The following is a 12,154-nucleotide window of genomic DNA, read 5'->3' on the forward strand; positions in this document are numbered from 1 at the left end:
CTGCAGAGGTGTTGAACAAGGCAGGGCTAGAATATGGGACAAGCCCAGACTGGCTGAGGAATTTAAGAGTTTGAGAACTGGCCTGCTTCCAGTCCTGGAACCATACAGCTGGATCTGTACAAATTCACTACAGCTTTGAATACCCTTTGGTTGAGGATCTGTATAAATTTAATCTTAAGGAAATCCAATGATTCCATAGGCCCATCACCCACACCTGATACACAGCAACTTCCTTCCCTTTAAACAGGGTTTCTTAACCCGGGGTCTATACATTTGATTTTTTTTAATATTTTGATAACTGTATTTCAATAGAATTGGTTTCCTTTGTTCTCCTATGTGGGTTTTTGTGTATTTAAAAACATTATTCTGAGAAGGGGTCCAGAGGCTTCACCAGACTATCAAAGGGGTCCGTGACACAGAAAAGATTAAGACTTCCTGCTTTAGAATATGGGTTTGGGCACACGTACCAAATTCCACTTTATAATCCTTACCACCACAGCATCTGGGAGTGGGTATCGATATCTTGAGGGATGCCATTGGCAGAGAAGGAAGCTAGGTCTGTGGGACAGCTAGAAAGAGGAGAGGAAAGCAGATATCAGACTGATAAAAGAGAAAGCAAAGAGAAAAGATGAACCAACAAAAAACTGAAAAAAAGGGTTGGAAAAAAGAAAGGAGAAAAGAAGGCGCCAAGGGAGGAGAGAAGTGGGACAGGGAAGAAAAATCTCAGTAAGTCACTGTATCTGATTCTATGTGATGCCGTGAGGAGGAAAGAAGGGAGAGAGCCAGCAAAGGAAGAGAAAACATTGGCGGCAGCAGGAGCGGTTTGGCCAGAGGGGCACTGGAGCTGTAACTCAACACCCTTCTTTAGAGAAATCTGTCCTCCTTTCTCCTCCTCCTCCTCCTCCTTCTTCCCCTTCCTCCCTCCCTCTCTGCCTCCCTCCCTTTTTTCCTCTCTCTTCTCTTAATCCACAGGACTGAGTCTCAGAACAGAGAAAGGGAGAGCTAACGAACCAGAGAAAAGGAGAACTCCAGAAGGAAAGACAGTGAGTGTGACGAAAGAAAGCAAGTGAAGCGGAAAGAAAGGAGGGAAGGAGAGAAGAGAAGAGGGGGGTGGAGCGTGGCCTTCGAGGAGGACTGGGCTGTCCCCCACTAAGGTCTCCTCCCCCCCACTCCCTACCCCGCCTCCTTGCCACAGGGACTGTGTGTGTGTGTGCGTGTGTGTGTGTGTGTGTGTGTGTGTGTGTGTGTGTGTGTGTGTCTTTCCTGGAGGATCCCACACGGACATACCTCCGCCCAGGCATCAGGACACCTCTCTGATATTTGTGTCCTTCCTTCGCAGGTTGCTTTTCTTTTCTTTAGCTGAGACACTTTGGAGTTTGGGATGGATTGTCCTCAGAGCACTGGCCCCCAAGAAAACCAGACACCGGAGCCCTAGCACTGAGAGGAGGGGAAATCACTTCTGAGAGTGGGTGGCAGATCATCGGGGGGGTGGCAGGAGAAAGGGAGTGGAGTGGAGGCGGGAGAGGGGACACATGCATCAGTGAATGCAAGGTGCAGGGGTGTTTGGTCGCCAGCTGGTCGTGAGGATGGTGTATGAGGCTGGAAAGAAGTTTGTGAAGTCAGACCGCTGTGATCATGTCTATTTGACCCAGTTAGTGAGTTGGTAAGTGTACCCAGGTCCCTGTAAGTTTGTGTACGTGTATGTGAAAGGGCAGGTGTGAAGCCAGCCTGCGTCTTTTAAGTTCATGTCATTTAATGTGGAACTCGGTGGGCTGTCCTGAGTGGGTCTGAACCAGAATGTTAGCAGGTCTGTGTTCCTGGGTCAGTGGCTGTCTATGTGCTCAAGCAGCTCTTTGGAATTTATGATCATACAAATCTTCCAGTACCCCCCACCCCACCTCAAACCCCATTTCCGTGAGGTCCCTGGCTGTGGTTCTAGAAGGATTTCGCAATCTCCTGAGAATCTGAAGCACCAGTCTTGGCTCTCACCCTCTGGATCACTGTCTCTCTCTCTCTCTCTCTCTCTCTCTCTCTCTCTCTCTCTCTCTCTCTCTCTCTCTCTCTCTCTCTCTCTCTCTCTCTCTCTCTCTCTCCTTCCCAGCTTTTCCATTCCCTCTATCCCTCTCCTAAGGCTGCTGTAAAGCACATCCCTGAGAAACTTTCCTACAAGTTCCTCTACCCTCAGGTGCCAAGAGCAGGCCTGGTTCATACTTAGCTTCCTACCCAGCCAAACAACTCAAGGATCCTCCCCACCCTGAGCCCTGCCCCTGGAGAGGCCTCGGAGACAGAAGCTGCGCCCAACCCTAGCCTCTCATCCTAGTGGCCCCTGAGTCGTCCCCAGATCTCTGGCATGTGGTATGTGCACCAGGAGTCAAGCCACTCAGCCTCATGAACCAGGTCCTTAGAGACCCTTTCCCTTGACCCTCCATCTCCAAGGCAACTTTGTGGGGGGAAAGCAGCTGTTGGAGCCCCTTGGATGAAGACTTGGAAGAAGCTTCAGCCTCTCCGCTTGTCCCAAAGGGCAGTCTCTCAGTTTAGGGGCTCGCCCGGTTTGCTCTCTCCTCAAACCTCAGCTCCGGCTGCTGCTCGGCCTCCCCAGACTGGGGGCCGCCTCTCCCCATGTGAAGGGGCTGGCACTGGGCCCCAGACCATGATGTTGGGAGCCTCTTGCTGAAATCTGCCCAGAACCCAAAGCCAGTCCAGAGCAAGAGGAGGATAGGACAGGCAACGGAGACCATGGCTGTGTCGGTGAGTCCCCACTCGGGGTAAGGAGAGAGGGGTTGGAAGGTTTGGGGAGAAAAGCCTCTTCTAGCTTGGTTTTGTCTTCCTGCTTTTTGCCCTTTGTGTTCCTCATCATCCCCCCATCCCCACCCCTCCCCTCCTTTTCATCTTTTCTGCGCCTCCCTGGCTGTTTTTCTTTAAGTCTCTTCCTCACTTTTGCCTCTCTCTCTTTCACACCTCCTTTTCTTTTCTTTTTGATCTCTCCCTCCTCCCCTCCCCACACTTATGTTTCCCTACTTTTCTACCCTGGACCGGCTCCTGTGATGTGTGGGGACAGGGCAAAAGATAAAGGCAAAAATCCTATGGGCTTTTTTTAGGAACAGGACAGATGGTCAGTGGCAGCTCCCAAGGAAGGGAGCACTGGGAAGCTAGAGAAAAGGAGGGGGGAGGGGGCAACCTTAAGAGAGAGAGTAAAGAACTGAGGGAGTGAAGGGGGACCTGAAGCACCCCCCACTGAAAGGGAAGAAAGTGAAAGGAGCAAATGGGCCGGAGGGGAGATAAGGAGCCCGAGAGAGAAAGGAAAACAGGGGTGAGGGAGAGGGATGATGTCAGTAGAGCCTCAGGCCACTTTCCAGGGACTGGAGGTTGGGGACAAAGGGAGGAGACAGCTGGCAGAACGGGATTTCGGGAGGGGGACTCTCAGGGAGCACATGGCTGTTTGCCACCCCCCATTAAACAAGCCTCACAGGCGGGGATGTGGGGGGAGGGAGCCATTCCCCCCAAGTCAGCTGGGGGAACCCAATGGGGGCAGGGAGAGCAAGGGAAACCCCACCCCTTCATCAACCAATCAATCAGCAATTATATATTGTTCCCAGCTCTGGGCTTCATCCCCACTGGTCAGATTCCAAAGGGTGAGAGACTCTTTTGCCCTGCCCTGTCTCTATCCAAATATGAGAGTCCCTCCTTTTCTCTCAGGAGACCCCTCTATTCAAAAATCAACTCTGCAGCTTTTCCAACACTCTTCTACCAGAACCTTCCCCACCAGCCCAAAGATATTTTTGAGTAAAAGTAAACACAGTGCCCAGGGAGAACACAAACTTGGTTTCAGACTTGGGCTCATTTCTCTGCCTTGAGAAACTAGGGAAAGCTGGAGAGTCTCAGGATCTCTGTTCTGGGCAAGGGTCCTGCCAAAAGCATCCGGGAATCCCTCCCTCTATGAAAAATGCAGAGCCATCAGGCCAAAAGCCAGTGCCCTCCAATCCTCCAAGGAAAGGCTTTTCAGGCTCAGGGGATAAAGGACTCCTGGGTTCCACTCTTGGGTTACTCCATGGCCCTTCTGTTAAAACTTGACTTTCTTGATTTTCAAAGTGGGGAAACATCTTGAACATGTGACTGAGATGGGAGGGGTGGGAACAAGTACTTACTAAGCACCTACTACGTGCCAAGTGTGTTACAGAAATTATCTCATTTGAGCTGGGAGAGAAGTGCTGTTATCATCCCCCCTTTACAATTGAGTTAACTGAGGCAGGCAGAAGGTAGTTGACTTGTATAGGGTCAAACAATCAGTAAGTGTCTGAGACTCAGATTGAACTTGTCCTCTTGACTCCAGGCCCAGTGTCCTTACCACTGAGCCACCTAACTCCCTCCTAGCTCATACACTAGATCACATTAGAAGTCAGAAGCCCTGGACCAGAAACCTGATTCTGTATTTATCAGCTGTTTGATCATGAGAAAACTGGTTAACCTCTCTTGAGACTTACGCTATAGAGGAATTGCGCTAAGCTATGATCGTTCCCAATCTGCGTTGGGGAGAATATTTATATATTTGCTATACCTTTGAAGTGGCAGCTAGGTAGTGCAGTGGACAGAGCACCAGTGCAGAGTCAGGAGGACCTGAGTTCAAATCTCACCTCAGACACTTGACACTCACTAGCTGTGTGACCTTGGGCAAGTCACTTAACCCCAATTGCCTCATCCTGGGTCATCTCCAGTCATCCTGATGAATATCTGGTCACTGGATTCAGATGACTCTGGAGGAGAAGTGAGGTTGGTGACCTGCACAGCCCTCCCTCACTCAAAACAAAGTCAAGTGCAAGTCATGTCATTATTTCTCTGATGGCATGGTCTTCTTCGGCAAGGAAAGACGAACACACCTTTGAAGTAAATATTCCTTTGTAAGAGTTAATTTGTTAAGTGGTTAAATGAAACTAGAGCAACTGGATCCCTAAAATTGGGGAAACCTAATAGGTGAAGGTGTGAGCCAATAGAGGGGATGAGAGAGGCCCCAACCCCTTTATGCTTACCCTTAGGGGAGGTTAGACGTGAAAGTAACATAACAGGCCCTCAGGCAGCAAGGGCCACAGAATCAGGGTTATACTGGGAGTGAGGACACTTGGGCTAGCCACCTCACAGGGCTATTATAGGGAGCAGAGCTCTAGTTTAAATTCAGGGAACCTGGATACAAATTCTGACTCAGTTCATTACCCAGAAGATCTTGGGCAAGGTTCTTAATCTCACTATGCCTCAGTTTCCCCATCTGTAAAATGGGAAGTTTGAACTAGAAGGCTACTATTTCGTACTAACTCCTATGGCCTTAAATGTAACCTATCATTGTTATTTTCATGGAAAGATTCAGATAGATGTTGCCTAGTTTGAAGGATAATGTTGGTAATAAAATCCTTTCTTCTTCTCTTCTCTTTCCTTCCCTCCCAAGGCCCAGCTGGCCCGGGCCCTCTATGACAACACAGCAGAATCTCCAGAGGAACTGTCCTTCAAACGTGGGGATGTGCTCCGAGTGCTACAAGGGGAGGGGGCTGGGGGGCTGCAGGGTTGGTGTCTCTGCTCCCTTCATGGCCAGCAGGGAATCGTGCCTGCCAATCGAGTGAAGCTTCTGCCCACTGGCCCCAGCCCTGAGTCCAGCCTTTACCAGGTGCCTCCTACTCACCAGAGCACACCTGATTCAGTGCCTGGACCTGGTCTCGAGGAACAGGAGGTAAATCAGGGGCTAGAAGATGATTTTCCCCTCCCCATCCTTAGTTTGAAGACCCCAACTAATCCTACTCCCTAGGACTTTCCCAGGCAGTGCCCCAGGCTCTGTCTATACAGCTCCCTTCCTGGTCCCCCAGATCTCAAAAGCTCTCTCCTCACCAGCCTTCCTTCCCTCTCCCTTTCTCTGCACTCTTTCCCTGACTTACACTAATTTCTTTATCTTCCCCTATCAGACCGAAGATCTAGATAGCATGGTAGAAAGAGAATTGGGAATCCACAAATCACAGTTGATTCTGGCTCTGATGCTTATTAACCAGTGATCTTAAGGAAGTCAATTAACCTCAATGACCTTGGTTTTCTGTTTGGTAAAATGAGATCAGTCAGACAATAAACATTTATTGAGGCCTACTATGTACCAGGCAGTATGCTCAGCAATGAGGATTTCTTTAAAGTGCCTGTCCCCAAGCTGCCTTCCCTCTAATAAAGGAGATGACAGTCAGACCAATACATACAAGTCAGCTAGACTGAAGATAGGAAGTGTTTAAGAGAAAGAAGGCTCTGGTTCAAGAGGGGTTGGGAAAGAAGATGTATATTAGATGTAGAAGATGATATATTAGTTGGGATTTGAAGGAAGCAAGGAAAGCCAGGAGATGGAGATGAGAGAGAGGATTCTAGAATGGGGGACAATCAGAGAAGCCTAGAGATGGAGTCTTGTTCCTAGAAGAGCTCAGAGGTCAAGGTTATTGAATCAAAGAGAATAGCACGTGGAGGAAGGTCGAGGAAGACTGGAAAGATAGGAGAGGGCTAGGTTATAAAGGTCTTTAATCACTTCAGTGGTTGAATGAAGCTGGATTGGAATGGGGAGAGACTTGAGGTGGGCAGACCCACCAGCGGGTTATTGTAGTAAACAGGGTGAGAGATGACATGCCTGGATTGGTGGCAATGTCAGAGGAGTCAAGGGGACATATTCAAGAGGTGCAAAGGTGAAATCAATCTTGTCAAATAGGGAGTGAGAGAGAATGACTAGTGGAGGTCAACTCCTAGGTTGTGAGCCTGAGGGACTGGGAGGACAGTGGTGCCCTTGACAATAATACCGAAGTTAGGAAGAAGGAGGAGGGTTTAGAGGAGGAAATGACAAGTTCATTGATTTTAAGATGACCACTGGACATCTAGTTTGAGGTATCTGAAGGTAGTTGGAGATGTAAGATCCAAGGTCAACAGAGAGGTTAGGATTAGGTACTGTAGATTTCAGGCTCGTCAGCATAGATTAAATTAATTAAATAATTTAAATTATTAAATCCATGGGAGCTGATGGGATCACCAAGTGAAGTAGTATAAGGGGAGAAGAGAAGAGGACCCAGGAGGTCGCATTAAATCAGGGGTTGTTTCCCTTTTTTGCATGTCCTGGATCTCTTTGGCAATCTGTCGAAGCCTATGGGATCACTGTCAGAATATATTTAAATGCCTCAAATAAAATCCATAGGACACCAATTATATTGAAAAACCATTATCAAACAATAATACTTTTAACAGACGCCGTCTTGAGAACCCCTGGAACAGATGTTTTCTAAGTTCCCACTTAGCGTTGACATTTCTTTGAATCTTAAATTTAGAGCAGTAAAGGAACAACCCCATCACTTTACAGGTAAGGAAACTGAGGCCTTGGAAAGTTAAGTGAGTTATGTCAGGTAGCAAAGGGTTTTGAACGTAGTTTCTCTTACTTGAGAGCCCCGTACCTCCTGAGACCAGAGCATGGCTTTCTCATTGCCCACACCCTGTTAACTCATGCCACACTTGCTGCTCATTCAGGTATATGTGATACCCCCACCACCTCGGCCCTGTTCTGCCCCAAGACCCTCACCTGGGCTCTGCCCACCATCCCCAGATGCCATCTACAAAGTCCCCAGAAGTAGTGGGACACAACTAGACACCCCTGGAGATGCTCGAGAGGTGAGGATGGAGAAGCTAGAAAACTGGGGAACTGACTAAGGAGAAGTCCAAGAACAGCCTTGGGAAGGGAAGGGAGGATCATGGGACAAGGAGAGGTGGATCTGCTGGAACTTGAAGGCTGCAAGGATATTCCTTGGGGAGGGAACCAGGGAGAGGTAAGGAGCCTTTTTCTGAGTTTCACTGACCCTAGCTCTTTTTTCCTCTAGGTTTATGATGTACCCTCCACTGTTCTTCTAGTTTCCCCCAGTGATCCCTATGACTCCCCAGTTCCTTTCCCCCGCCCCCTAGCCCGAACATCCACTCAGCTCCCTGGGGGAGGTGATGCCCCCTATGACGTCCCCCAAGCTCTGAAACCATCTCTTGAACATGACTTGGAGTGGGAGGGGGGCCGGGAACCAGAGCCCCCCCTCTATGCAGCCCCCTCCAACCTGAAGCGGGCCTCAGCTCTGCTCAATCTGTATGAGGCACCAGAAGAACTTCTGGGAGAGGGCATCTCCACTAGCAGCGATGAAGCCATCTATGACGTGCCCCTGCTTGGTCCTGAGGAAGCACCGCCTCCTGGACCTCCTAGTCCCCCAAGCTCCAATCCTGCCCCAAATGATCTTGAGACCCTAGCCCTGCTCCTGGCCCGGAGCCCACCTCCACCTCCTCGGCCCAGGCTCCCCTCTACTGAGAGTCTGTCCCGGCGTCCATTGCCTGCCCTGCCTGTCCAAGAACTCTCAGTTCCATCTCCTGTGCCCTCTCCTGCCTCTGGCCGAAAAGGCAGCATCCAGGATCGGCCACTGCCCCCACCACCTCCCCGTGTGCCCAGCTACATGGGACTCAAAACTGAGGGAGACGAGGAGGGAAGAGTGGGTGATGCAGGGGCAGAGACAGCAGACCACCACAATGAGTATGAGGGCATCCCCCTGGCCGAGGAGTATGACTACGTTCATCTCAAGGTGAGCCCCACTTCTGAGCACTGATCCCTCACTGCTCAGTTCTCAAGAGAAACAGAATGAGAAGGAAGCAAAGTGGAGGTAACAGAAAATTCTCCCAAATTCTTGGTGCCATCTAATTGTCGTCATCTTGTTCTTAATGGGGAGAGGGGAGGAGAATTGATTTCATCAGTGCAGGGAACTTCCAGACCCACCACCCCCAATGCACAGATCTGTGTCTGGGGAGCTGAGAGGTTGATTGATTTGTCCCATGGTTATCCCATGGGGATAGTAGCACTTTCAGACTCCAAAGCTAGCCTTTGTATTATATAACCTCTCTGTAGACTTTCTGCCTGGTTCTAGAGGTCAATTCTGTTGCCAAGTTTAAGCTCTTGAGCCCTAAACCCATGCTCTATCTTTCATCCAAATGTCAAATTTCTGTCCCTAAACTCAACCTGTTTCCCTTTAACACTTGACTTACTCTCCTGGGACATCATGGTGCAGGAAAAGTAACATATGTGACCTTAGACAACTACTTCATTTTCCTCATCTCTAAAATGGTGGGGGGTTGGAGGGGCAGGGTGGAGGGGAGGAATGAGGATTAGATAAGTTCTAAGGTCCCTTCCAGACTGAAATAGATCCTATGACCCCTGCACCATTCTAGAAAACCAGGGATCATGCTAAAAATGATCAAATGATGTAAAGGATCAAGTCTTCATCATCTATGTAAAGTGCTTCGCACAAACCTTAAGGCAATTGATGATCATGTAAGATCTGAGAGAAGAGGCAAACTTTCCTTCTGGAAAGGAGCTGAGCAGGCTAGGGAGAGAATGAAAGACCCAGTCAGGCTTCCTCTCCCCTTCACTGAGACACTGGGTCCCCTCCTGCAGGGAATGGAAAGAATCCAAGGGTCTGATCCCCTGGATGGGGCCACACCTGAGGCCCCTGAGTCGACGCTTCGAGAGAGGCTGCACCAAACGGATCAGGTAACACATACCCTGGGTGTGACCAGGGAAACTTGGGAGACTCTTCTGGGGAAAGGGGCAATCATTAGGGGAAAGGGACCAAATGAAGCTCAAGGAGAGAAGATCAAATTTCAAGGGGAAGATTGAAAACTCAGATGGGAAGATGTTAGAATGGGAAACAACGTAAAGTTAGAATTCAAGGGGGTGGCATTAGAATTAAGCAGAAAGAAGTTAAAATTTGAGGAATTGGTGGTCATAGGGGATAGAATTCAAGGAATTAGAATTTAGGGAAAGGGGATAGACTTTGTTAAGAGGCAGAAAACTAGACAGCCATGGAAAGAGCACCAGATGGGAAGTCAGGAGACCTGAGCTCTAATCCTAGCCCTGGACCTCAGTGAGTAACTGTGGGGCAATCACTTGTCCTTCTGGGCCCCTCACCTCTAAATCAATAGGGGTGAACTGGATGATTTCTATCTCAGGCATCAGTGCTAAGGGAAGGGACTGTAAAGTGTAAAGAGGGAAATGCTCACACTGGGAAAGCTCTATCCGCTGCTCCTAAGGGTGGGAGGTCTGGCACAGCGTCCCTAGTAATGCTCCTTCTCCTCCCTGCAGGAGGCCCCCACCCCAGGGGAGCCCCTCGATCTGCCTTCCGGTGACCTGCAGCTATTACACTTTTATGCTGGACAGTGCCAGAGCCATTATTCAGCTTTGCAGGCGGCTGTGGCAGCCCTGTTGGCCAGTACGAGAGCCAACCATCCCCCTCGGCTCTTTGTGCCCCACAGCAAACGAGTGGTAGTAGCAGCTCACCGGCTGGTCTTTGTAGGGGACACCCTGGGCCGGCTGGCTGCATCAGCCCCGTTACGTGCCCAGGTTGGCACCGCCGGGGCTGCTCTGGGTCAGGCACTACGGGCCGCTGTGCTGGCTGTCAAGGGTGCTGCCCTAGGTTACCCCTCAGGTCCTGCTGCCCGAGAGATGGCCCAGAGGGTTGCTGAGCTGGCTGGACAGGCATTGCAATTCACCACCCTGCTCAGCGGCCTAGCACCTTGAGCATGCCACCTCCCTACCTGCTGGACACCCTCCATATCTTCCCGCCCAATTCCAATCCCACCTAGAACTCCCTCCCCTGCCTGAAATGACCCACTGCCCCCTCTCCCCCACCTCGTCTTCTGGAGACCTCAGGGGGGTCCCTAACCCTGTCAGCCCACCTCCCACCCCTCCATGGCTGCCCTGTGGGATGCCGGGAGTGGGATGGGCTACGTCCAACTCGATCATTTTCATTCCCTCTTATCATCTCATTCTCCCTTCCTTCTCCACTGTGGATTCTCCTTCTCTTCTCCACATCCTCCTTTAGCCGCTTTTTATAAGAGCCATTTTATATAAATTATTTAATTTAATATTGTTCCCCAAATTGTTAGGAGAGGAAAAGGGGAGGCACATGGTCCACCACGGTGGACAGGGGGAGGATTTCTCATCCTGCCCCTTCTGGGCATTTGGTCCCTTATCTTCCCCAGCTCAGCCTCAAGAAGAAAAAACACGTGGCAAAGGCAAAAAGCTGGAGGAACAGGGAAGTCACTCCCTTGTATCCTGTGGTCAGGGTAAGCTCAGGACCCTCTGCATCTCCAAAGGAGGTGGGGAGCTGGACACTGAGGCAAGGACACTAAGCCCTTAGGCTACAGGGGAGTGGGTGAAGCTGGAAATCTTCTGGAACTGAATATGGGATCATGAGGAGGCCCCTGAGAAGACTGTGGGGGAAAGAAGGGGAAGGCATAAAGCATCATAAACTGGAACTGTGCACCTCAATAAAACCTGCTCTGTCAACCGTGTCTGTGCTTGTCTACCTCTGTGCTGATGAGTAAGATACTTGGGGAAAGAGAAGCCCTTACTCTCAAAAAATTGTACTTGGGAATGGGGACAGATTTAAAGACTGGCTTGAGGGAAGGCACATATACACGAGGGCTGAGGAAATAGAAGCCTCTTAAATAAATGAAGTGGTGTGGGATGGCGGAAAGAGCACTGACTCTGCAGTCAGCGGTGTTGAGTTCGAGTCCAGACTCTGACACTTGCAAGTGGTATGGCCTCAAACTTTCTGGGCTTCAGGTCTTTCATCTGTAAAATGAAGGGGAGTATGGGGGGGGACGGTGTAGGACTAGGCAGCCTCGGTACATCCTATAATAAACATAGAACAAATGTGGAGAGGATATTAGTGAGCTGGAGTTCTTGCTTGGGGCTGGTTATTAATGCAGTGATATCCACAATTCTCTACGGTTCTTTCCCTTGAAATGCGAGGGTCCCTTTTTTTCAAGGCTTTTTCTCAAGGAGTGGGAGAACGTTATAGGCTAAAGAATCTTGAGCCAGAAGGGAGATCAGAAGATGGTATTTATTCCAAATCCACTTCCCCTCCCGTTCCCCCCACCCCATACACACATCAGAAAGGTGGCTGGATTGGTAGGGGTGGGGGGGTGGGGGGAACAAGGCTAGGATTTAAACCCAGGGCCTCTAGCCCCAGATCCAGCAAGCTTTCCTCACTCCTAGTGTGATGGATGAGCGAGGCGCTGGAAGCCTTGGCATCTACCCTGGGCGGGCTGAAGAGCGAGCTGGCTGAGCACCTCCAAC

The 12,154-nt window shown here is 50.0% G+C and overlaps 1 protein-coding gene across 4 annotated transcripts; it reads left to right on the plus strand.

Annotated features, from left to right (window-relative positions):
* The first annotated feature begins 921 nt into the window (after positions 1-921).
* On the plus strand, positions 922-11,364 carry EFS (embryonal Fyn-associated substrate). 4 transcript variants are annotated; one of them, XM_072625282.1, is made up of 7 exons: positions 922-1,043; positions 1,340-2,748; positions 5,435-5,713; positions 7,519-7,659; positions 7,866-8,600; positions 9,467-9,562; positions 10,154-11,364. In XM_072625282.1, exons 2-7 carry the CDS (start codon positions 2,737-2,739, stop codon positions 10,586-10,588), a joined length of 1,698 nt encoding a protein of 565 aa, XP_072481383.1. In that variant the 5' UTR covers positions 922-1,043; positions 1,340-2,736; the 3' UTR covers positions 10,589-11,364. The 4 variants fall into 4 exon arrangements, with proteins under 4 accessions (XP_072481383.1, XP_072481384.1, XP_072481386.1 ...); XM_072625283.1 differs by lacking the exon at positions 922-1,043 and having other exon boundaries at positions 1,140-1,663; positions 2,102-2,748; XM_072625285.1 differs by lacking the exon at positions 922-1,043 and having other exon boundaries at positions 1,140-1,663; positions 2,186-2,748.
* Positions 11,365-12,154: the final 790 nt, after the last annotated feature.

Source organism: Notamacropus eugenii, chromosome 7 (assembly GCF_028372415.1).
Source record: "Notamacropus eugenii isolate mMacEug1 chromosome 7, mMacEug1.pri_v2, whole genome shotgun sequence".
Lineage (NCBI taxonomy): Eukaryota > Metazoa > Chordata > Mammalia > Diprotodontia > Macropodidae > Notamacropus > Notamacropus eugenii.